General features: G+C 32.5%; 2 protein-coding genes across 2 annotated transcripts in view; both read left to right on the forward strand.

Moving 5' to 3' along the window:
* Positions 1 to 26,699, forward strand: part of LOC126882886 (uncharacterized) — a 224,021-nt gene that overhangs the window by 187,244 nt on the left and 10,078 nt on the right. The gene's annotated exons all lie outside the window — the stretch shown is intronic.
* The window catches only part of LOC126882885 (gastrin/cholecystokinin type B receptor), a 457,238-nt gene that overhangs the window by 119,102 nt on the left and 311,437 nt on the right, over positions 1 to 26,699 (forward strand). Inside the window, exon 2 of the mRNA XM_050647949.1 lies at positions 11,865 to 12,044. Coding sequence (XP_050503906.1) covers positions 11,865 to 12,044 — 180 coding nt within the window. The remainder of the gene's footprint in view (positions 1 to 11,864; positions 12,045 to 26,699) is intronic.

Below are 26,699 nucleotides of genomic sequence, written 5' to 3' on the forward strand. Positions count from 1 at the left end.
AAAATTATCGGATGTTATCTTCCGTTCGCGCATGAGCTCTAAAGTTTGATTAAATTTTGAAAAAATTAAAGTTTTTTGGAAATTTTTAATAATTTTTTTTATTACGATATTTAATATGTAATAGGGAAAAATGTCATCTACGACACACTAATGAATTAATATAAAAATACTGGTAATGAGTTTTAACATCTTCCGTTCGCGCATGGGCTGTAAAAATAGCAAAAAAGTGTTGAAAACCTCAAAAATGTGGACTTAGGAAAAATAAATATATACAAGCTTCAACATATTATTGATGTATTATCCAATAAATACAAAGTACATATTTCACTTACGAATAGATTACATGTCTGGTAGTTTGAACTGTCTTTTGTTATCAAAGGCTGGCATCGTGGACCTTGACTTAAGTGTCGTTCTTATGTACCCGTCTCGAGCTGCAGATCCGCAAACCTTAGCAGAAGCCTCGCTCACCAACTTGACGCTTCTCTCCACTGCTTGAGTATGGACTGGCATCTTCTGTGATAGGATTTCCCACTTCGTTACTTCTTCTGTTTTGATGTAGGTTTTCAGTTCATCATCAGTGACATCTTTCAATAGAGGCGGCGAAGAAAATTCACAGTTTGTCCAATAATTTAATTCCGTGTAGTCTGTTGCGGAAAAGTTTAGCTTAGGTGCCACGTACGTTCGAATTGTTTTCCTCTTTTGGTCTCTTTCTCTTGCCTTAATGATGCGGCGGAGGCCCAGTTCTCTTATATGTTTTCTGGGATCTTGAGTCATAGTAATCATAACATGTTCTGGATGCGCAAAGAACCCATTTCTCTCTATAACTGGGTCAATTACAGCTTTGAGTTCATCTTTAAGATATCTTGAGGTTTCAATACATTGGTGCACGAGCTTAGGGCCATCAGTAAAAAGTTTGGTCTTCTTAATACAAAACCACATTTGGACCGGTCGACTTACCATCTAAATACTGAAATAAATGGCGGAAGGGTAGTTCATTAAAATGAAGAAGACAAACTGCCCATTGCAGAGGCTTACCTAAGTGTGTTTCAATACGGCGTATTATACCGTTTTTCAATCCGGTGTTAACATTGGTGCCATCACAGCCAATAACGACTAATTCGTCCAAAGAAATGTCATTGCTTGTCAAATAGGATATAATAGAGGTCGCAATATCCTCTGAACTTCCTGAATTCGGGGTCACGTGACCCAGAAATATATTACCAGGTTCTTGTATAAGCACGTAATGTTCCTCCTTTACCACTCTTTTAAATCGTTTTGAATGTGCCTCTTGTACCACAATAGTGTCGTCTTTACGGCCATCAAAATATAGCCCAATTAGCTTATTTTCTGTTATAGAACTGGACAAATCAGCCCTAACATTGTGTTTTTCTCTTCTTATTTTACACTTGTCAACTACTTGTGAATTGTCGCTATTAGTTACCACGCCAACGTCCTGCAAAACACTTGAGGCTATTGCTGCTGTAGCACGATCGGAAACACCGTAACGATCACTAGTTAATGCAGTAGATTTAAGGTTAATCCTCATTTGCCAACCGGATTTCTTTTTTGGAGATTCAGGTATGAATTCTTGGTCACTGTCACTGCAATCGTCACTGGAGGTCAAGGATTCATCACGTTGTTCAGTTTCGGAAACTTGGACATCTACTTTTGGTTTTGGACAGCTGGAACGAGATTTCCTCTGTAAAGATTTGGCACGTTTCTTTGTTTCATTTAAGTCCACACCTCCAATTTTGCCAATGCCGTGAGTGCGTAGTGAATAGATAAATTTCAGCTCAAGTAAAGGTATTTTTTTAAGCTTTTCACAAGTACAAGTTATTGAGCAGATACACTGGCATTGATCCGATGTTTTATGACAGGTACATTCAAGGGCAATGGGGCATTTGCATGCCGCAATGTCAAAAAGCAAACAGCATTTTTTCTTAAAATCATCAAGGTTTCTCTTAAAGACTTCCTTGTTTTTGTCTCGAGTATGAGATTTTCTTAAACTATAATACTTGTCATGCAGTGCAGTCAACAGTTGTACTACTCTCTTATCACTTACGGTGGGAATTGATGTTCTATTGTACAAACACACTATTTTGCCAGCTACTGTATTGGCTACTTGTCCAAAACTAACTCTTTTGTTGTTTACTTTAACTGCTAAATTATACCTCTCATTCGATATACATCGAAGAACGTCCTCTCCTATAGGGAGCTTGTTAGGCGGCAAGTCTCTTGGTGTACCGAAAAACGGACACTGGAATTCTTGTCTAGTGATCACTGTCTTTGATAATGCCATCTTTCATTGCACAATTGTTCAAAAAACTACACCAAAATATGAAATTTGGAACACACACTACGCAACACATCCACCGCACTCAAGAGACAACAGCAGACTGGCACACAAAATTGCGCGGCGGACCAGTGTAATGGCTGCCTGCAGCGGAGAGGGGGTATCACGTGACGCGGCGTGGGTCGTTGACCCGCTAGTGGCGCTGACAGTAAGTTTTGTATCGCTGTGCGCGATCGAAAAACCAAGCCTAATTACGTCTGAATTTTTTTCTTTAACTATCAGAACATGTATAATCAGATATTAGGTATTACATTATTGATATCTGTAACTATACATGAAAAGAAAATAGGACAAAAATCCGATTTTCTTGTATTTTGGCTATATTTGGATGTCCATGCGCGAACGGAAGATGTTGAAGTGCAATACCGGTATTTTTATATTACTTTATTAGTGTGTCGTATATGAAATTTTTCACTATTACATATTAAATATCGTAAAAAAAAATTATTACAAATTTTCAAAAAAAAATTATTTTTTTCAAAACTTTAGAGCTTATGCGCGAACGGAAGATAACATCCGATAATTTTAATATTTTTTCCCCTTTTTAGTCATACCATTTAGCAACTTTTCCGCGGTATTACGATCCGAAAAAAAAATATCGATTTTTTTCGACCCACCCTAATGCTCACACCGACAATGTGTTATTAGTCGCTACATCTTTTAAGTTATGAGTTATGTAGCGCAAGTAAGGTGTGCGTAAAAAGAATATATTATTAGTGTTTTTAGTAAATATATTTATTATAATTTTTATGTCTGTGGATTTGTCTTCCTCCTTATAAGTATTCTTGAAAATGTTTATTTTCAATTAATGTATCTGTCACCGTGATTGTAATTATTTCCGAGAAGTGATCGACTACAAAAGTGGTGGTAGCTGATCGGTAGAGCATTCGCCTAGGGATCGGGAGGTCCCCTGTTCGAATCCTGACAAAGTCATATCCTTTTTTTTTTAATTTTTGGTATTCTTTTTGTTCTTTCTAAAATTAGTTTAATATTTAAATACAATACAAAAAACTGTTTAAAGTAGATAGGTATCTTGATTTCGTTGAAATCATAATATGAAGTTAGATTATATTATAATAGAAGTATAACTTCTTACGTGAGTACACACATTATTTTTTTATGTAATATTTGTAATACTGTTTTAATTTCTAGTTTCAGTGAGACAAACTATTTCTACTTTTTTATTTAAAAATAAGATAGTTTGCTAGTTAAAATCTTTATTTTTAACAACTTTCAACATGAAAGTCAAACGTATTTTTTTTTTAAATCTCTCGTTTGTTCTAAATAAGCTTTTTTAAAACAGTTGCCACAAAAAAGCAGTTTTAAAAAAATATCCAAAAAGTGTAATTACTATTATTTTAATACTCGAGTGAGCAAAAAATTAAAATATTTTCTACTGATATAGTGTAATTATAATTTAAAAAAAGTTGGACAAAGGAACTAATTAAAATGAAATTTTCTAGGAGAAATTTATTTATTAAATAAAGTTAAGCAGAACAATGTATATCAGCAAAAATATAGCACATTTGAATTCAGTGTATAATTACTTATTTTAATTACACATTATTTTACTACAGTGAGTAAAATTTTAATTTCGAAATTAATTATTTCTTACTAGGATAAAAATTCACATTCAATAAATGGTTAAATGCGACATTATTTGTATATTTGTATAATTACAAATACTAAATTTTATAAAATAAAATCCAATAAAATAAAATGGAATAAAAAATTTACCTTATGGATTTAATTGAAAAATGTAAGCCTAATATTTTGCTTATAATAATAGTCTCCCTTTATTTATACCGCCATCAAAAACCATCAGCAAAAATGTCTAGAAGCATCAAAAACATAAAGTAAGACCAACATTACCCATTCACCACACCGTGATCAGTATCTCGAGAAATAAGCGTTTTTTTTGGAAGAGCTCCACTCGTCTATAAAGTCACATAACTTTTTCTTATTGTATATCTTTATTTTAATTATAAACTAAAAATTTTGTCACTCAACTATAGTTAAGTAAACATGAAACTAACGAAATCTGACGACAAAATGTTTAAAAATTAACAACCCCTCTTTTGATCTGTTTAAACGTTTTGGACCAATCTTGTTTGTCATGTAAATACTCAAAGGATGATACAGTAAAATTTACAAAAGCAAATATTTAAAGCGACCAAAGATACAGGGAGGTAAATATGAAAAATCATCAAAATTGACTTTTCGCATTTTTGCATAAAATTTGATTTATGAACATGTTCCACTAATTCTAGATAAAAATAAACTTCATATTCGGATTCACCGACCTCGAAAATTTAAAGAATAAACAAAATTTGCCATTCACCTATCATGGTCGCTTTTTCGATTTTTACGCCTCAAATTAGGGGTGTGCCACTCGCCTGGGTAGGTTTATGAAATACGGAGAACTCATGTTTGTTTTCAAGTCTGAAAATTTTTAAGTCTAGCGAATATATTTTATTATATTATATTATTCTCTACAGGGTGATTGATAAGTAGGGTAAAGCTCAATAGCTCCGCTATAGTAAAACAATAAAAGTTAATAACAAAAATGTTAGCCACCTTTGAGCTTCACATTACAAAATTAGTTAGAATGTTACAGGGTGTTCGATAACACAATGGCAGACCAAACTTTTGTTTTTTTAAATGGAACACCCTATATTTTATTTTAAATTCGAAATCCTGTTAACTTGTCCATCACAAAAAGATAAAGGTTTGTTATATTATACAGGGTATGTACAAAGTTATAACCAATTTTATATGAAAATGGTAACAAGTTCAACTCCCTGTATAAATAAAAATAAGCAAAACAACAATGGTTTATTAATGCCATATTTTTTAACGTATTGTCAAAATTTTCAAGAATGGTCGATATTGCTAATTTTCTTTATATCAAATACAGGGTGAGTCAAAACGCAAGTACATTATTTTCTCAGTAATTTTAAATAGAACACCCTGTATTTTATATCACTATTGAAAAGTACCATTACCGTATTTTAATTTTTAGATAACATTCCCTATGTCTAAATTTATTACTTTTCGAGATATTTTCATTTTTCAATGGACCAGTAGCGTGGCCACACAAATCACCAGAATTTAATAAACTGGACTGATTTTTTTGGGGTTACGTTAATAATGAAGTTTATAAAATACCTCCAACAACAAGGGATGAGATGAAAAATAGAATACAAAGTGTATTTCGATGTGTTAATTTACAAATGCTCCGTAGAGTAAGTAGCTCATTCAATGATCGTTTTTAGGCATACATAAATGTGTTAGGAGATAATTTTGAACACCTTATGTGATTAAATATTAAAAATATTTTATTAAAAGTAGCTTCTAATTTTTTCAAACATGTTTTTTGCAAAATGTGTTACTGATAAATTATGTTTCGTTCTTTGTTTGTTACATTGTTACATTTACATACAAAAGTAGTGTTTAATTGTCTTCACAAAATATTGTATTTTGTGTTTGTGTGTTTCTTTGTAAAATTTATTACTAATTTTCTTTGTTTATTTGTTGCAATTACATAAAAAGATAGTTTTTAATTGTTTCAAAAATGTTGCATGTAGTGATTGTGTTTTTGTTTGTAAAATGTATTACTAATAAATTATTTTTATTTCTTTATTTGCTACAGTTTTACACTGATTACCGGATTGATAATCGGTAATCTTTAATTGTTAATTCAGTCATGGCTTACTTAAAATTTAGATAAAATTAAACACCTAAAATAATTTGCTCTGAAAAATGAAAATATCTCGAAAACTAATAAATTTGGGCATGGGGAATGTTATATAAAAATTAAAGTACGTTAATGTTACTTTTCAATAATGATATAAAATGCAGGGTGTTCTATTTAACATTACTGAGAAAATAATGTACTTGAGTTTTGACTCACCCTGTATTTGATATAAAGAAAATTAGCGATATCAATAATTCTTAAAAATTTTGACAATAAATAAAAAATATGGCATTATTAAACCAAAGGTGGCTAAAATTTTTGTTATTAACTTCTATCTACTATCTACTACTATAGCGGAGGTATTAAGCTTTACCCTACTAATCAATCACCCTGTATTACTGAAAAATCAAAATTATTCCACTGCTGTATATATTTTATATTTTAGCTCTATTTTAACAATACTGATTTATATTTTCCGCATTCAATAAATCAAGTAAAAGGTTTTAATTAATTATTTTCATAAAATTAAGCAGAGAATTTGTAAATAATAAATAGCCGAGACTAAGTTCCTTCCTTTATTAGAATCATAAAATTCACCTGACACAAATGCCAACACCTTAACATATACAGTTGATAAAATTACATGAATAACATAACTACATGCAGATAGTACTATTTCGTTTTCATTTGTTTTAAGCTCATCATCAAAATGATATGCATCGCTATTCGATTGATTGCGTTTAGTGAATGAACCTTGTTCACGATGTAATAATATGTGGTGGTTTCTATGACATCTCTTGCAAGTTCCGCGCTGAGACATTTTACCATGGTCACCCTTTCTTAAACAATTTATAGAAAGTTTTAACATTCTTAAACATTCTGTCGCGATCAAGCACGGATAAATTTTAAAATTGTTCGCAATTTTGCACATAATGATCACCTCCGCATATGATGCATAACCGGCTATTACTCGTATTATCAATTGTAAGAAATCCCCTAGAAACCTTTCGTTTCTGCTACACAATTACTGAAATAACGAAGTTCTTACATTGCTGTATATACTTTATATCTTAGCTCTACTTTACAAATATGTACCTACTGATTTATATTTTCCGCATTTAATAAATTATGTGAAAGATTTTAATTAATTGTTTTCTGAAAATTAAGCAGAGAATTTGTAAATAATATATTGCCAAGACTTGAAGTTCCTTCCTTTATTAGAATCATAAAATTCACCTGACACCAAAAGGGATAATAAATATAAGACTGAATAGGATATCAATACGCGGACTGGCAAACTTCGTTCAAAGAACTCGAATTTCAATTTAAACTTTTCAATTGAGGTCTCTTTCTTCTCTAATAAAATTTCATTTTAAGTACAAAAGCTAATAACTGAAACGTTTAAAGCTTTGAAAAGTAACTTTATTTCGTAGATAATGAGAAAGTTTACTGCGACAATTGCTAAAATAAACGTCAAGAGATACAAAAGTGTGAGTTTGAAAAAACTATATTTTAAAAGAATTTTTAGGTAGGCGTTAAGTAACTAAGGAGCAAAATCGAAAGTTTTCGAAGTAGGAAAAATTGGCAGTTGATTAAGTCGTCAAGAATTACTTTTGCAAAGACAGAAATAAAGCAATTTCAGTATCTGGGTCCCTACATAACTCTTAACCACTGAAATCCGGTATGTCATATTTTGTCAAAAATACATTTTGTTGTAAAACGTGTTTTATCCAAGAAGATCCACATTTTGATGAAGGGAACAATATAATGCCCCCTTTCCATCTCTTTCCTACAGTACATAACGAAATTTTAGTTATTGATGAATTTTCTTCCATTGACACTGATACACCTAGAGAGTGCATGAACATCAGTATTGCAGACATTGTTATGACAGAATTGTACAGAACTCTAATCAGGCCCGTCCTCACTCACGCGTGAGAAACGTGGACGATAACAAAAAGTGGTGAAGAAGGCAAGAAGGGTTAGGCTGTTTTGAACGTAAAATTCTCAGATATATCTATAAAGGCGTGCAGAAAATTGGATTATAGCGTAGACGCTATAATTTTGAGTTTTTATCTCCTCTATAGCGAGCCTAATATTGGTAGATATATCAATATAAACAGACTGTGGTGGCTAGGCCACTATTAAGGCTTCGAAACACGTTTATAGCCAAAGACTGGATAGAGTGAGGAGAAGGTTCAGGCCCAGAGAACTGTTTAAGGACCAGGAGCAGGCCGACTTAAGTATTAAGAGTACGATATTTGAAAACCAAGGCAAAGGATAGGAAGAAATGGAAGCTGGAAATAGGTTGTAGAGCCAATGATAAGTGGTGTGAACTAATGTGAATCTCCAAAAAGTGCTCAAATATTTTAGGGACGTAGATATTTTATTTGAGGGACGTAGATTTATTGAAAAGAGTTATTTTTCCTGCAAAAATAATAGTGACATTTTTATGGATTTATCTCGAATTTTGCTTACTTGTGCAGCTCAGGTTCATAAATCGAAGCTAAACAAGCTGAAAATACGAGCATTATCATAACGACAGCTTTGTTTATTTACGTATTTTAATTCATAATATGGAAAATTGCTAGTATGAAAAGTAGTTTAGAATTAATAATTATGTTTTAATGTGCAATTATATCATTCTAATTTAAATGTTATGAACTATAAAGGTAGTTTACTGTTGATCGAAATTCATATTTTTTATATACCTCGTATAAAATTAATAAAATTTTATATATGATTTTTGCATCATAAATCTTAGAACATGAAGAGCTTTTTATGAAGAATTACTTTTCTTCGTCAAATTAAAAATAAAAAAGTTATAAATGAAAATGTTGTTGGTATCCATAATTTGAGTAAAATCTTCAAATATTTTTTTCCATTAGAAGGATGTAATTGCACATATCAGACCATAATTTTTTATACCAAACAATATTATTTCATATACTGTCGGTTCGCTAAACTCAGACACAACTGGCTAGTGATTTTAGTCAATAATTTTGCCAATTGGGCAAAAAAATTATTACTAATTAGTTAATAATTACTAAATAAGTAGTAATTTTGCTAATTGTGGCAAAATTCGCAAAAAACAAAAAAATTATCTACTAAAATCACTAGCCAGTTGTGTCGAGTTTAGCGAACCGACTATATTTTAATTTCATAGCAAATGGAAAAGTCCATTTATCATAAAGGGGAGGCCGTATACTCGTATAAACCTTTTTAAAGCTGTTAATAAGTTATTGCTTTTAAAATATACTCAAATTGTGTTTTTGAACATCTTATTTATTTTATATAATAATTAAATTCACTATCAAATGTCATTGATGTTTTATTAATACTTAATTTAAAATTTAGTTTGACACGAAATGTCAAATTCAAATGTAAATAACCTATGCTTTGCTTAACAAATCGAAATTAAAAAACTAGACTACTTAATAGCAACGATTTCAGCTGGACGTGTAGTGTGTCGGCAGAAAATAAAACGATTTTGACGTCACATTTTAAAATTTGAGGTCAATTATCTCGAAGACGGTTAGAAATATCGAAATGCCGTTTTCAGATTTGGATTCAAAAGAAAAAACTACATAAGAATCCATCGATAAATCTGATCTGAGTGTTGCAGGAGCGGCAACGCAATAACACACACACTTTTGCGAATTTATAAACGAAATGTTTTCGTTTAAATGTAAAACCACCAAAAATTGATACATACTTAAAAAAAGCCCCATCTGTTTTTCATAGTATAGTATGTAATTGTAGGTTTTGTATCCGTATTAGTATATTAAAGAAATTTTAGTAGTTTCCCGTCCATGTGTAGAATTATATTTGCTTTAATTAATAAAATAAAAAAAGTTCCAAATAACTTATATGTATTTATGGACTGCAAAACTTGACAATAACGTCCACCATTATATAACGGCCAATAGATCGTTCATTCACAGGTTTTAGTCCAGAAAGCCACTGCGCATTCGCTAGGAAAAATATTCTAATTTGGATTCTTTGCACAATCTTACTCAAGAAGAACAAATTTGCATGTTGTCAGGACCAAAAGTTGGTCAAAAATTTTTTAAATGTTTTTTTTTTTGTTTTTTTCCTAAAAATATTTTTTTTGCATGGAACAATTTTTTTTTAGGTTTTTTGGATAATTTCAAACAGAAAAGGTCTTTAGTGACTTTTCTCTAAAGTTAATAGTTTTTGACATATAAGCGATTAAAAATTGAAAAATTGCAAAATCGGCCATCCTTAACCCTCAAAAACTATGTAAAAAACTGAAAATTTGAATGTTGCCAAGGTAGGTAGATACTCTTTAAACATTGATTGACGAAATACCGAGTTTTTGCAATACAATATTCAAAACTACTTTGTTTTTTAATTGCTAATCAAGCGTGCGCGACACTATTTTCCACCGACAGTATGGTGCAAATTAATGAAAGGAATAAATTCGTTATTTCGTAAACCGGCGACTTTAAGGAAAAATCCCAAAACAGGTCTGTTTTTATTTTTAAGTTATGATATTGTGGCATATATAGTATACTAGTGACGTCATCCATCTGGGCGTGATGGCGTAATCGATGATTTTTTTAAATGAGAATAGGGGTCGTGTGCTAGCTCATTTGAAAGGTTCTTCAATTCTCTATTCAGTAATATAAATATGTACATAATTATTTATACAGGGTGTCCAAAAATTTTTATTAAATTAAATCATTTGGCAAATTGACAAAAAAATTTAATTATCGGACACCCTGAATAAATAAGTATGTACATGTTTATATTACTGAATAGAGAATTGAAGAACCTTTCAAATGAGCCAGCACACGACCCGTATTCTCATTTAAAAAAAATCATCGATTACGTCATCACGCCCAGATGGATGACGTCACTAGTATACTATATATGCCACAATATCATAACTTAAAAATAAAACCCTTTTGGGATTTTTCCGTTTTGGGATTTTTCCTTAGAGTCGCCGGTTTACGAAATAACGAATTTATTCCTTTCATTTGCACCATACTGTCGGCGGAAAATAGTGTAGCGCACGCTTGATTAGCAATTATAAAACAAAGGAGTTTTGAATATTGTATTGCAAAAAACTCGGGATTTCATCAATCGATGTTTAAAGAATATCTACTTACCTTGGCAACATTCAAATTTTCAGTTTTTTACATAGTTTTTGAGGGTTAAAAATGGCCGATTTTGCAATTTTTCAATTTTTAATCGCTTGTATGTCAAAAACTATTAACTTAAGAGAAAAGTCACTAAAGAACTTTTCTGTTTGGAAAGATCCAAAAAACCTAAAAAAATTTTGTTCCATGCAAAAAAAAATAATTTTAGGAAAAAAACAAAAAAAAACGTTTAAAAAATTTTTTACCAACTTTTGGTCCTGGCAACATGCAAATTTGTTAAAAGGGGTCCTTGTTGAGTAAGATTGTGCAAAAAATCCGAATAAGAATATGTTTCCTAGCGGATGCGCAGTGGCTTTCTGGACTATTTGACTGTAATAGGGCTTTTCATTCACAGTCATTTGTTTCGAGCTTCCGTCAAATATCGTATAATCCGTGTATATTAATATTCTACACAGACTATACAACATATGACAGAAGCTCGAAACAAATGACAATCGATGAAAAGCCCTATAGTTATCAAGTTTTAATTAGACATAACTTTCCCCATAAAATATAATGTTATGTGTTTTAACTTCACCCGTGAGAGCAAAATCGCCCGTGAAATATAAAAATTATTTTATAAAGCAAACTAAAAACTTTTTTAATTTAATTTATGGATACCAATAACCCGAAGAATTTTTTATTTCAGGATATTCCGCAGCACACCTCAACTCTAACGTTTATATTGCTGGCATGGGACAGATTTAGGTACATTAAAAAACCTCTTAGACCTCGTTTGCCTGCGTTTGTCTGCAATGTAGGAACATGGCTTACATCTGGCTGCTTGGTTTTACCTTATCCTATGTATATCATGTACATCGATTTAGGGGTGAGTACTGAAAATATATTATTTAAATTTTCCCCCTATTTTCTAAATTTGTGTCAAATATTGCTTTAAGAAATTTGTATAAAATTTTTGCGTAATAATATTTTTTACTTTAAGAACTGCAGACCTATTAGTTTGCTCTTATACAGGGTGTTTCATTTGGAAACGGAAATATTTTAATGGTGAATAGAGGTCACAGAGCCGGTTCTAGATATAGTACATTTTTTGCCCTACCGACTTTTATAACCGAGTTAAAAACCGAGGTAATTAAGTATTGATTATTTTTAAAATGAGTATTTATCCATTAACTTTAATAATTTATAACTAAAAGTTAATAATATCTGCTTTTTAATGTCAAAGATCTTAAAAAATTCAATGTCATTTCAAAATGAAAGTCATAAAATTGTCTGGCCGAAAAATTGAAGCGAACCATTAGACTTACTTTTTTGTGCTCTTTTCAAATATGCAAACAAATTTTCAAAATTTCAATATACAGGGTGTTGTTTTAAGGTCACAATTACTTTATAATTTTTTGTTAATCCGGACCTGGATTTTTCTTATGGTTAGTATGTCGGTCGTTTGGGTTTTGAATGAGACATATGTGTACCAAATATCAAAAAAATATACAGGGTGGTTCTAAAGTTATGGCTTAGGAAAAAATGGGCAAAATCGATAAAACACCCTGTAACTCGGTTATAAAAGTCGTTAGGGCAAAAAATGTACTACGTCTAGAACCGGCTCGGTGACCTCTATTCACCATTAAAGTATTTCCGTTTCCCAATGAAACACCCTGTATAACTTTGAATAAAAGTATCTACGAAACTGGTACAAATTGTGTTCGACATCATGAAAATATCAAAAAGATCCAAATGGAACGTAGACAGACAGGATGATACTATCTCCCCGAAATTTTGTACAGCTCTACTAAAATATCTGTTCAAGCGAATAGAACTAGAGGACAACGTATAAATTAGAATAAATTGAGAGGATCTGAACCACATAAAAGTCTATGTCATTCGCCGATGATAGAGCCACAAAAATGGTGGAAAAGCTTTGTGAGTGTTGTGCCATAACTTTTGTGAGTTCAAATCGCAAAGTGTGTGTGATAAGCATTTATAGGCCTGCAGGAGGTAACGTTGATCAATTTTTTATTAAATTACAACATATTTTGGAATTTTGTAGCAATTCTTATCAAGACCTTTTCGTATGCGGAGATTTAAATGTTGATTATTTGTCAAATTCTGTGCAGAAACAAATCTTACATGATGTTATAGTTAGTTATAACTTGAAAATTACTTCTGTGGACCCTACGAGGATTTTCACAAATAAATTAGGACATACATCATCCACTAAAATTGACTACATGTTAACAAATGTTAATATTGATTTTTATAAATCTAATGTATACGAGGGTCATTTCAGCGATCATAAAATTTTTACACTTAAAATTGAATCCAATAATGTAAATTTTCATAAAACAGAAAGAAGGATACATTGTTATCGCGATTTATCAGATCATTGCTTATTTCAGTTTCAAAATGCATTGTCTTTACTTAATTTTGATGAAGTGTATAGTCAAAATGACATTAATTTGGCCATGAACGAGTTTGTAGATATAATTTCTTTTAACATGAATGTTTATTGTCCTGTAAAAACACAGAGAAGTAGTACTAAAAACCGTAAAAATAAATGGGTAACCGCAGAAGTAAAGAAGGCCGGTCGTCATATAAAAAATGTATATTGGTTATCTAAAAAACTTCAAAATAATAATTCTCAAAAGGCATATAAAGAAGCCAAAAGAAATTATAATAAACTTATTAAAAATGCAAAAAAGCAATTTAATGAACAGCTTATCATACAATCAGATAACACATCTAAAACAACATGGAATTTGGTAAATAAAGCAACAGGTAGAAAACAAAAAAAATGTAATATAACTCTCAGCTCTGAGGGTGGCGATATTACATCTTCTGGGGATATCGCTAATGTTTTTGCTGAATATTTTGCAACTGTAACTGAAAATAATCTTGAATCATATTTTGTCTTGTCTAGATCTACAAAATGTACTTGTTCTAAAATTTCGGACAAAACTTTTTTCTTTACACCCGTTACATATCAAGACGTTGAAGACGCAATTATAAATCTTAAAAACAAGTCCAGTACTGGTTTGGACAACATATCCACAAAAGTCGTAAAATCGGGAATATTTTCTCTATCTGCTCCTTTGAGCTACTTAATTAATTTATCGGTTGCTAATGGCAAATTTCCTGACGCACTTAAAAGCGCAAGAGTTATTCCTATACACAAAAAAAATGATCCAGGATTGATTTCGAATTATAGACCGGTAGCAGTGCTGAGCGTTTTATCAAAAATTTTTGAAAAGGTTGTATATAGTAAAATGGTTTGTTTTCTCGACAAATTCGATATTATATCCCCGCATCAACATGGGTTTAGGTCAAAGAAGTCAACGTTGACTGCTGCATGTCATTTTTTAAATTATATATATACAAATCTTGACAGGAGAAGGCATGTGGCAGGTCTATTTTTTGATTTGTCCCGTGCCTTTGATTGTCTGGATTTTAACTTTATTAAAAATAAATTTTACAACCTAGGTTTCAGAGGAGATTTCTTGGACTGGATAGTAGACTATTTGAGCAATAGAAAAATGTTAGTTTCATATCAGAATTCTGCTTCGACAGTCTTCAATATTGATAAAGCAGTCCCTCAAATATCTGTTTTAGGACCGCTTATATTTATTCTTTTATGAATGATCTTCCTGATTACATTAAATCTCGAGTTATTACTATTTACGCAGATGATACTGCACTAGCGATCTCTGCGCCTAGTAAAGAGGAACTTATATTATTATCCAACGGTGTTTTTGGGTCATTTGTAGATTGGTCCAAAGCAAATGGATTAATAGTAAACGTTGATAAAACTCAATTTTTATATTTTCATTCCCAAAATGTTCTTAGCAATGTATACTCATTATCATTAAAATTTGACAATATACTTATTTCGTCAGTTACAACAACAACATTTTTAGGTTTAAATATAGATTGCCGTTTGAGATGGACTGAACAAGTCAATACAATAAATACAAAATTAAATAAATCGTTTTATGCTATTTCTAGAATAAAAGATACTATGCCGATATCAGCACTGATCAATATCTATTACGGCCTTGTTTACAGTCATATGAGTTACAACATACTACTATGGGGAAATTCTATTGACAGCCCTAAAACTTTTGTAACTCAGAAAAAAATTATTCGAAAAATATTCGGGCTAAAATTTCGGGAAACTTGTAAACCAACGTTTATAAAATACAAAATCATGTCATTCTATAGTCTGTACATTTACCACACTCTTCTGTTTGTCAAAGAAAATTTCAATCAATTTGAAACTAATGCTCATCGACATGATTACCATACAAGAAATTGTAATAAGCTCCGAATACCCCAGTTTAAAACATCAAGATTAGAAAATAGTTTTAAATTTATGGGAATGAAATTGTACAATAAACTTCCCGATGAAATGCAGGAGATTGCTAGTTTTAACAGTTACAAAAATAAAATCAAAAATTTATTATTAGCCAAATGCTACTATTCCGTCAAAGAATTCCTTGACGATAGCCTATAAACTATTTTACACTATTTTATTTTTTATGTATAAATTGTTTTGTATATACAAAGTCTAAAATGTCTAAAACTGTTAGTCTAAATATGTTATTTTATAATATGTGTTAGGTGTTAGGTACCTATAAAAAATTGTGTAGCTAAACAATGTTAGCTTGTAACAGTTATATTACTGTATATGACCTGTCCTATACATTTGTAAAAATGTCTTAAAAGGATGAATAAATATTTCTATTTCTTTCTATTTCTATTTCTATAAATTATAAAAAATTATTAATTTGAGATTTTAAAATTAACTCCTTAAAGACAAAAATGTATAAACATTTTCAATTTCTTTGCAAACTGAAAATGCAGCAGCATTATACTCTAGTTAAATCGGAGAGTGCAGGAAGAGTCTCTACCGGTTTCGGGGCTTTTTTGCCCCTCTTCAGTAGTGTCATATCCTCTTCTCTCCAATTCAGCCAAGTACCTTGATCTGTGCCTTACCAGATTGCAAAGAAAGAAATGTCACAGATATCGTAGCGACATCTGCTAAGAAATAAACTAAGTTCTCAATCCAGTACCACAGAAAGCGACAATAAATATCGTTCCCATACCACCATATTGACAACAGATGGAAACTCTCTGGTTACTACCTCCGCGACTTTCGATTTTTTTTTAGATTGTCATCAGTATGTTTGCTTTCCGGCGTAAGATATTATAGTTCTTCTGTACTTTATGATTTCTCTTTATTTCAATAGATGTCGCTATTGTGTTCATAAACAACTAATTTCATATTATACTTCTTACTATACAGCTGGATATAGTTTGATTCATAGCGCACCACACTGACGACTCATAGAGGAAAAAACGTATGTAAACTGATGGTGGTGAGCTCTGAAACAAATTATATTTTAAGCTGGCTCTTATAATAATAAAATATTTTCCCATGCGGTTCCAAATTTTACAGACACACTGTACAATAATAATTCAAAACTCTCATATTTGCAGACTTAAATAGGATAAATTGTATTTTCAATTAAATGCAGTTAAATATCTGTAAAACTATCTGCAAATTTCCGTTAAAACCACATACAATTACTAAGATTGCAGTTTATTGGATGCTCGACAATCAATTCCAACTCCCAATACAAAACAAACTTATTATGGGCAAGCAATTACTCAGGCCCGTCTGGATTCACTGGCATGTACAAAGTAAAGCAATCAATAAAACATCAATGGGTTTATACTCAAGAGAACAGGAACATTATTAACTCCATACCGCAAAAACATTTCAGATTCACTTTGAAAATATTACAAATATTGCTGAGAAAAACCGCCTATGCTTCTCATCTCAATTTATATCGCGCATAAATCGTTATCTCGTTTTGTGAATATGCAATTAGGAGCTATCAATTATTTAACTGTTTATAACAACTTATATAAACTAATTACTGAGTTATATGAAGATGAAGGAGAAGAACATAAAACACTGATTGCTATAAAGATCAAAGATATATAAGTGCAAAAAACCAAATTCCTCTGCCGAGCAAAGAACCAATTTTTAAATATTTAAAATAGAGATTAAATAAGGAGTAATGACATGAAAATTCCAATAAAGTTGAAGGGAAAGTTCTATAAAACAGCCATAAGACCGGTTGTGATGTACGGAACTGAATGTTGGACAGTGAAAAAGAAAGAAGAACAACGAATGCATGTGGCGAAAATGAGAATGCTTAGATGGATGAGTGGAGTGACAAAACAGGATAATATTAAAAATGAGTATATTAGGGGAAGTCTAGGTCTGGCACCAATTGATGCCAAAATGAGAGAGCATAGGTTGAGATGGTTTGGTCATGTTCAACGTCGAGACGCTAATTACCCAATACGAAGAATTGCGGAAGTGCAGATTCCTGGAAGGAGTAGGAGAGGAAGACCAAAGAAGACATGGGGGGAGACGATTAGGCAGGACATGTTGGTAAAGGGGATTAATATTGATATGGCTCAAGATAGAATTGTATGGAGAAATGCAATTAGGGAAGCCGACCCCACATAGGGATAAGGCAAAGAGAATGATGATGATGATGAATAAATGAGGAGTAATCGTCCAGGAGTATCGGTTTGGCGTTTATTCTTACAATGATGGCTTTTGTTTTTATCCCTATTTGTTCGAATTTCATTATCTTAATTTAATCCCCCAATTCTCAACCCTATCTGCAGTTGAGTCATTCTTAATCTTAAAATTTTTCTGTACAATAAAAGGATTTTTAAATATTAAGTATGCAGTTTATTCTTACAGCGATGGCTTTTATTTTCATCCCTATTGGTCCGAATTTCATTATCTTAATTTAATCCCCCCATTTTTAACCTTATTTACAGTTGCGTCATTATTCATCTGAAACAAGGTATAAAATGGTGCGTATTTCAATAACGGCGCAACTACCCTGTAATGGTTCAGCACATAGTTTGGCCCCAATAAAATAAGTGCTGAAATACTAAAGTTTTTGGGAGAAAATGTAATTAAATCATTGTGTGGTATCTTTAATAGAATTTATGACAATGTTATATTACCAACTGATGGGTTATTAAAGTGACATTCATCACAATACCAAAGAAACATCGTGCAAAGACAAGCAGTGATTATCGTACCTGGTGTATGTAGACTTACAAAATACATATGACAGAGTGCCCCTCGGCAAACTATGGTCAACCCTACAGCAAACTAAGGTCAATCCTACAGCACACCAACAATAAACATGGTCTTATGTCCTAAGTCCAAAGTCTATATAATGGAAAGACTGCAAAAATTAAAACTGGATCGAAGATGCCTGAGGAATTTAAGGTCATAAAAGGACTGTAGTAGGTTTCTGTATTTCGCCTACCCTTTTCAAAATTTATCTGGAACAAGCACCCAAGCTGTAAAGAAAATGTAATAGCATGGGAATCCCTCTAAATGACGAGACAACACTATACACTTTATGTTTCGCTAATGACCAAATTCTGATTGCTCAGGATCATGACGACTTGAGTTACATGATGCGGAAGCTAATAGAAGAATATATCAAATGGGGTCTCGAAGTCAACATCAAGAAAACTGAAGGCATGTGTATTGGAAGGTCAAAGCAGTTCATTAAATTAGACGATGCGGTAGAAATTAAACACTGTGGTGAATACAAGTACCTGGGCATGAAGATAACTCAAGATGGAACACTGGATGCTGCTATAAAAGACAGAAACATACAGGTGAGAAAAGCCATATTCATTATGAGCGGCATTCTGTGGGACCAAACAATATGTTAAGAGAACAAACTGCTCATATACAATATCATACTTAAAAATGTAATCACATATAGCAGTGTAATTTGTCCACTGAAACAAAGAGTACAGAAAATGTTACTAGTAACAGAAATGGACTTTTGAAGAAGAGCACCAGTCAAATCAAAAAGATCCACGAGGAAAATAAACTTCCTGTAGCTGGACGTATACCATAAATCACAAAATACTAGATTTGTTGTAAAAGGTATATTTTAAAATACCCTAAATAAGGGTCGCAGACAAAACGTTTTCGGATTAAGAAATCCATCATCAATGTTCTAAAAGCCCTATCATCATTTACATTTAATATAAATACGTAGCATAACATCTTTTACGTTTAAAGGGTTTTTACCCAACACATTTTGGTGGCTCAGGCATGCTATTTTTTGTAAGTATGGCCTCCAGTTTTTTAAAACCTCTGTCAGTTTTTTAACTGTTTCTCAATTAATTAGGTTATACTTAATTTTAAGGCTTTTAGAACACTGATGATAGATTTCTTAATCCGAAAACGTTTTGTCTTGTGATCCTTATTTAGGGTATTTTAAAATATACATTTTACAACAAAATAGTATTTTTTAAATCAAAAATAGATCGGATATTAAATGAGAGAATTCGAGAAAAGATATAAGTCACAGATACAATAATTCATGACATAAAAACAAAACAACTAATATGGTACAGCCATTTACAGAGAATGCCAGATGACAGAATCTCTAAACAGATTTTGGTGTGGACACAACAAAGGAGAAGGAAAAGAGATAGGCCTAAAAGAAGCTGAAGGGAGGGAATTGAAAAAGAACTAGAGAAAAGAGAAATTCCTCCAGGTCTATGGTTAAACAGAGAAGAATGGCGATTAGGAGCCGGAAAGCGTTGAAGAACACTGTAAACCGACAATAATAGTAGCAAAAAAAGTTAAACAGAATTACGGTAGAAAAGTCGAAGATGCCACACTGGACAGAGTAGAGAAACTCGTGTCTCTATCCAGCAATATCAGTGAGAACTAGGATCCAACCACAGAAATTTAAAGCCAAATAGAACAAGCCCTACCTACCATTCTTAAAATAAGAAACGTACTGTGCAGCCACGACCTTAGTATTGACCTTAGAGTTTGAATTACATATTACTATATTTTTCAAGTCCTGTTGCATGGAGTCGAAACGTGGACTATAAGTGACATTATGCTTAAACGCTTGGAAGTCTTTCATCATCCAGCCTCAAAAGTCCACTGCTGAACATAGGCCTCCTCCCCTCGTTTCCAACCCCATCTATCCTGCGCCGCCCTCATCCAGTTTTTATTTACCTTTCTTAAGTCGTCAGTCCATCTTGTAGGCGGTCGACCGACGCTGCTCTTGTCTTCTCTTGGCCTCCATTCCAATAACCTCTTCGTCCATCTCCCATCTGTCATTCTGGCTACGTGTCCTGCCCATCTCCACTTCAACCTGGCTATCCTCTCGATGACGTCAGTCACCTTTGTTCTTCTCCTGATTTCTTCGTTTCTGATTTTGTCTGATTTGGAAGTCTTTGAGATACAGGTATACAGACGACTACTAAAATTAAGCTGGTTCGATAGAATTAGAAATGAGGAGGTCTTCAGGCGGCTGAACCAAACAACACAACTTGTTAATATAATAAAGGAACGCAAGCTGAAATGATTCGTGTATCCACCACCACAGAAATAACCCAGTACCTTCTGCTCTCTCACATATACTGGCAAGATAACAACAAAAATAGCCAGATACATAAAAAAGAAAGGAATAACACCAGCTTTCAGAACTAACAACAACTTAAGCAAATATATTAAGAACAATAAAAGCCGAAAGAGAAAGCAACTACAGAGTGGTGTCTACAAACTAACTTGTGGTGACTGTCAAAAACTTACATCGGTCAAACTGGCAGAACTTTTGACAAACGGATAGCAGAACACAAAAGGGCATTCAACAATAGAAAAACAGACACTTTTACATACGCACTTCACCTTGTAGATCATAATCATTCTTTCAATGAAGAGTTTCGAATTCTGCATATTCAAAATAAAGGCCTTAAGCTATCTTTTTTAGAATCTATGGAAATTAATAAACTGAAAAATACAGATATAATTCTGAATGACCAACTCGAGACAAACAGCTCCCCACTCCTCAACATCTTCAGTTAAAGACTTTAAAAATGCAAACCCATAGTAATCTAAATCACTTGAGAAAGGCACTCTGTCGAAACAGCTGTAGTCACTTAGTTATAATAAATTTTGTGGAAGTATAGAAAACAAACGTTTTCAGTGTTTTATTGTTAGATAAAATGATTCGGTTACATTATGAGACACTCTAAAAAATATAATCTTTTACAGCTGATCATGCAGGGAAAGGACCGACGTAGTTGTGTTTCATTTGTGGCAATTTCGGCAATTTCACGAAAAGGATGTCAAAGAGAGATGGAGAAAGTATTTTGACAGTTTATTAAATAAAGAATTTGACAGACAACCTGTGGAGTTAACAGAGACAATAACAGCAATGGTTACCAGAATAACAAACGAGGAAGTGGCTCAAGCGCTTCAAAAAATAAAGAAAGGAAAAGCAGTCGGACCACATGATATTCGTGGGAAAGTATGGAGAGCATTGGGAGAGACAGGAATAAGTTGGCTAGCAGGTCTATTTAATAGAATTATGGACCAATGCCAGACGAATGTAGAAGCAGTATATTAGTACCTGTCTACAAAATAAGGGAGACATGCAACAATGTACAAACTACAGGGCTATAAAACTATTTAGCCACAGCATGAAAATATGGGAGAGATTAATTAATCGACGGATACGTGAAGAAACCGAAATATCCGCTAATCAATTTGGCTTTATGCGGGGCAGATCATTATTAACAAATCAAATGGGCAGATCACAATTAAAAAGGTTGAAAAATATAAATATTTGGGTACAATAATTAATGAAACTAATGAGTACACAGAAGAGATTAAAGCAAGAATAGGACAGGCAAGAAATGCTTTCAACAAACCGAAAAAAGTACTCTGTAGCAGGGACATTACAATTACTTTAAAGATAAGACTTCTGAGATGCTACGTGTTCTCCGTATTATTCTATGGGTTGGAGGCTTGGACATTAAAGAAGGATGTTTCGGACAGATTAGAAGCCTTCGAGTTATGGGCCTACAGAAGAATATTAAGAATAAGTTGGGTGGATAGAGTCACGAATATCGAGGTGTTGAGAAGAATGGGAAAAGGTAAAGAGGTTTTAAATACAATTAAAGTCAGAAAACTGCAATATCTGGGACATGTTATGAGGGGCGAGCGTTATAACTTGTTACAATTAATAATACAAGGAAGAATACAGGGTAGAAGAAGTCGCGGAAGAAGACGCATTTCCTGGTTAAACAATTTGAGAGCTTGGTTTAATTGCACTTCTGCTGATATCTTTAGAGCAGCGGTATCGAAAGTGCGAATTGCTGTGATGGTTGCCAACCTTCTTAGAGGAGATGGCACATGAAGAAGAAGAAGGGCAGATCACCAACAGATGCAATTTTCATTGTAAGGCAACTGATGAACAATACAAGAATAAAGAGAGTAACGCTCATAATATGGTATACATTGATCTTGAGAAAGAATATGATAGAGTTCCTCGAGAGATTCTGTGGTGGGCACTCAACAGAAAGGAGTCCCTGGAGAATATGTTAAGATTGTGAGAAATATGTATGAGGGAGTAACAACTAGTGTTAGAACAGGTGTAGGAGAGACTAATAAATTTCAGGTGAAAGTAGGATTGCACCAAGGCTCGGTACTTAGTCTTTATTTATTCTCATTATTTTTGGGCCACGTAACAGCGAAACACAGGGTAGCATTCCATGGTGCCTAATGTATGCTGATGATGGAGCGTTAATAGGAAATAGTGAAAGAGACTTAGAACAAAAACTGGAACAGTGGAGACAAGCTCTGGAGGAAAAAGGTTTAAAACTTAGTAGGACAAATACAGAGTATTTGGAATGTTCATTTAAAGATTAAGTTACTACAAATAAAATGGTATCTTTGGATGGTGAAATGATTGTGAAAAGCAATAGTTTTATGTACCTAGGATCGTTATTACAGAGTAATGGAGAAATAGATGGAAAAGCATGCAGTAGATTTAGGGCTGGATGGATGAAGTTGAAAGAAGCGAGTGGTGCGTTGTGTGACAAAAAAATTCCAATGAAGCTGAAGGGAAAATTCTATAAAACAGCCATAAGATCGGCCATGATGTACGGAACTGAATTTTGGGCAGTGAAAAAGAAAGAGGAACAACGAATTCATGTGGCGGACATGAAAGTGCTTAGATGGATGAGTGGGGTGACAAAGAAAGCTAAAATTAGAAATTATTACATTAGAGGAAGTCTAGGTGTGGCACCAATTGATGCCAAAATGAGAGAGTATAGGTTAAGATGGTTTGGTCATGTTCAACGTCGAGACGTTAATCACCCAATACGAAGAATAGCTGAAGTGCAGATTCCTGGAAGGAGTAGGAGAGGAAGACCAAAGAAGACCTGAGGGACGCGATAAGGCAGGACATGTTGGTAGAGGGGATTAACATTGATATGACCCAAGATAGAATTGTGTGGAAAAATGCAATTAGGGAAGCCGACCCCGCATAGGGATAAGGCAAAGAGAATGATGATGATCTGATGTTTCTGGTTCTAGCGTCATTTGTTCTTGCTATGTATAGAGCCTTTTTAGTTTCTTTGATGTTAAAGTTCCTTACATATCTTGACTAATTTCAATTGCTATTATTCATATTTATTCCTTATTCATATAGCTAAAATCATCATCCTGTCCATAACACATTCATGACACTAGTAAAAGCCAAAATAAAATTCATAAATCCATAGTGTATCTTTTCTTTTTATTTGAAATTATACATTAGGACTGACAAAATATTGGGACTTAAGTCATTTAATTTTTGAGCCTATCCTACATCAGTTTAAATTATTTATTCGGTAACTCTATACAATAATTTGTAAATGTGCCTCCTGTAAGGGATTAATTACCCCTACTTAACCTGGTTTTGTTGTAAATTAAGCCTAAGTAAATTTTAATGAAACAAAAATCAACAGTTTCAATGTTATTACGTTAATCTCACCCCTGTTGTTTTTAAGCTTCAAAATTTTAGAAACAAAATACGAAACAAGACAAACGGCGTAATTTAGAATAAATCAGAGGCAGAATTTATGTTAACCTGCCTAATTCCAAATTCGAGAAAATAAATTAAAAGATATCAAAATACATTTGATAGCATTGTTAGATCTTTATCCGAGAGAGGCCCAAAAAGCTTTATTATAAAAGTTAACATTTTAATTTAAATTAAAATAACACGTCAATTCATCAGATCATAAAAATGTGGTTTTGTCTTCTTTTCTTCTTCTTATTTTTGTATAGACATGCCTCTGTCTGTTTTTTCAATGTGCCTCCAGTAAGTTGTCGTTCCATCCTTTTCGTGGTCTTCCCACTGATCGTCTTCCTATTGGGGAACCGTCTCTCGCTGTCCTTACTGCTCTATTTGTTGTCATTCGGCTCATGTGGTCATTCCAATCCACTCTTCTATTTCTTACCCAGTTATTAATGTTGTCCACCTTGAATCTCCGTCGTATATCTGTATTTCTAACTCTGTCCCATAGAGTCTTACCATAGATTTTTCGAAGGGTTTAATGCCTGGTTGCACCAACAGATCTTAAGCTCCAGCTTAGCTAAGATCTACTTACAGATAGGGCCTCCTTGAGTATCACTTACGTTGCACCATAATTTTAGATTCTTACCTTATTATCAATTATATCTATTATTATATTTTGGTATTTTTATTGTAATATATTATAATTATATTATATTAATTCTTATGATATTCTCGACTTAAGCTTAAAATCTGTTGGTGCAACCGGGCATTAATCTCCTCTTTTTCGAGCAAACTTTTTTGAAGTTATACTTCTTTACGCGCGATATGAGGGTGAATTTTAATGAGATTAAAACCTTTGATCCCGGCGCAGTCGCATTACAACTTTGTTCTGATTGAATGTTCAAATGACATGAAAAAAATTATCCAATATGGCAGCTGTGGCACAGCTGTGGGACTGTGGTTTGGTTATGTATGGTTGTTGCGTTTTAAAATTTGTAGGAAGAGAAACAACAAACAAACAGTTAGTTAATTATTATACTGCCTTTTAAATAGTTTTCATATTATATTTTTGAACTTATTAACATAAAAGAGATAATTGTTGCATGCCAATGTGAAAGCCCATCAAACTTTGACTAGTATGAGTGCCGCAAAATTACTGATAAAAAACCTATTAGCTCGAAGGCGTAGAGAACTGTGAATAACAACAATCAACCGGGACGATCTACGATCTCGCTTATTCAAAGCTAAAGAATCTTACACTGGTAAGTGTTTTAAAAATAGTTGATCAAATTTTGTTATGATATTTGAACATAGCCAATTTGCACGATGCAAGTGATTGCGAAATTTATTAGTCGTTATACGGACTCTGATTGGGTGTTGAAATGATCTGTCAATAATAAATAATTGTTCAATATGAAGGTAAACAAATGTATAATATATTAGTTTTATTGTTGTGAGGACAGAAACAAAAAAGTTTATAATTGTAGTGATTTTTAAATAGTCTTTTAAACAACAGGTACGTAATAATTGTAAATGTATCATAGGTACCTACCTATTTGAGCCTACCAAAATACATAGTATGTAATACTTTTATTTACATAATTTGATTACCATCAAAATTTCTATCAATATTCACCTAATATATTGTTTTCTTACTCTATGTTTTGTTGTATTTTTTCAACTCTAAATCATTTCAATTCAAAATCAAAATAATTTGATTTACATAATTCAAAAATGTCAAAAGTTTAATCCGTTTAATTAGTCGATCTTCGCACATAATGACACACTGTCTCCGTAGCGAAGCGTTTAATGCGAGTGAACCCCAATACAACGCCAATACCAGCCGAGCTGGTAACTTGGTTCGAATCCCAATAGAAACTTTTATTTTTTTTAATTTTTTTATACATTTTATGATTGTAAGTATATTTATTATATAATTTTATTTTCAGAAAATACGTATTTAGTTAAAAAATTTTCCGAAAATTAATGTTCAGAAATCATTTGTGGCATTTTTAATGTGTTTGTGTGTGTTTTATTCTTTTATTATTTTAATTTTTGGCACTGTTTTAATAAAAATGTTTGAGAAGTAGTAAGTATAAATTAGTTTAATATTTAAATAAAATATAAATAAAAAGTATATTAATTTCGTTTATAATCATATAATCATATAATAGAAGTATAAATTCTTACGTGCGTACAAAGTACACACACATTCTTTTTTCCTGTCTGTGTCAGGTCGTGTTTCTGCCGAGTGTCATTATTGTTCTGATGACTCTTTTGTAAATTCTGCCTTTCATTTCTTCTGCGATATTTTTATTTCTCCATATTGTGTCATTCAAGCAACCTGCGGCTCTGTTTGCTACATTCCCTTGATCTTCCACTTCTATTTTGAGATTTCCTTAGCTAGATAGTGTGATGCGTAGATATTTAAACTCCATTCCTAGTTCTATTAGCTGACCCTTCAGCACCAATTTACATCTTATTGGACTTGCTGTTAAAACCATGCATTTTGTCTCTTTTAGGGAAATTAACATGTTACATTTTCTGGCAGTTATATTAAATTGGTCTAGCATACGTTGTGAATCATCTTC

Source organism: Diabrotica virgifera, chromosome 4 (assembly GCF_917563875.1).
Source record: "Diabrotica virgifera virgifera chromosome 4, PGI_DIABVI_V3a".
Classification (NCBI taxonomy): Eukaryota; Metazoa; Arthropoda; class Insecta; order Coleoptera; family Chrysomelidae; genus Diabrotica; species Diabrotica virgifera.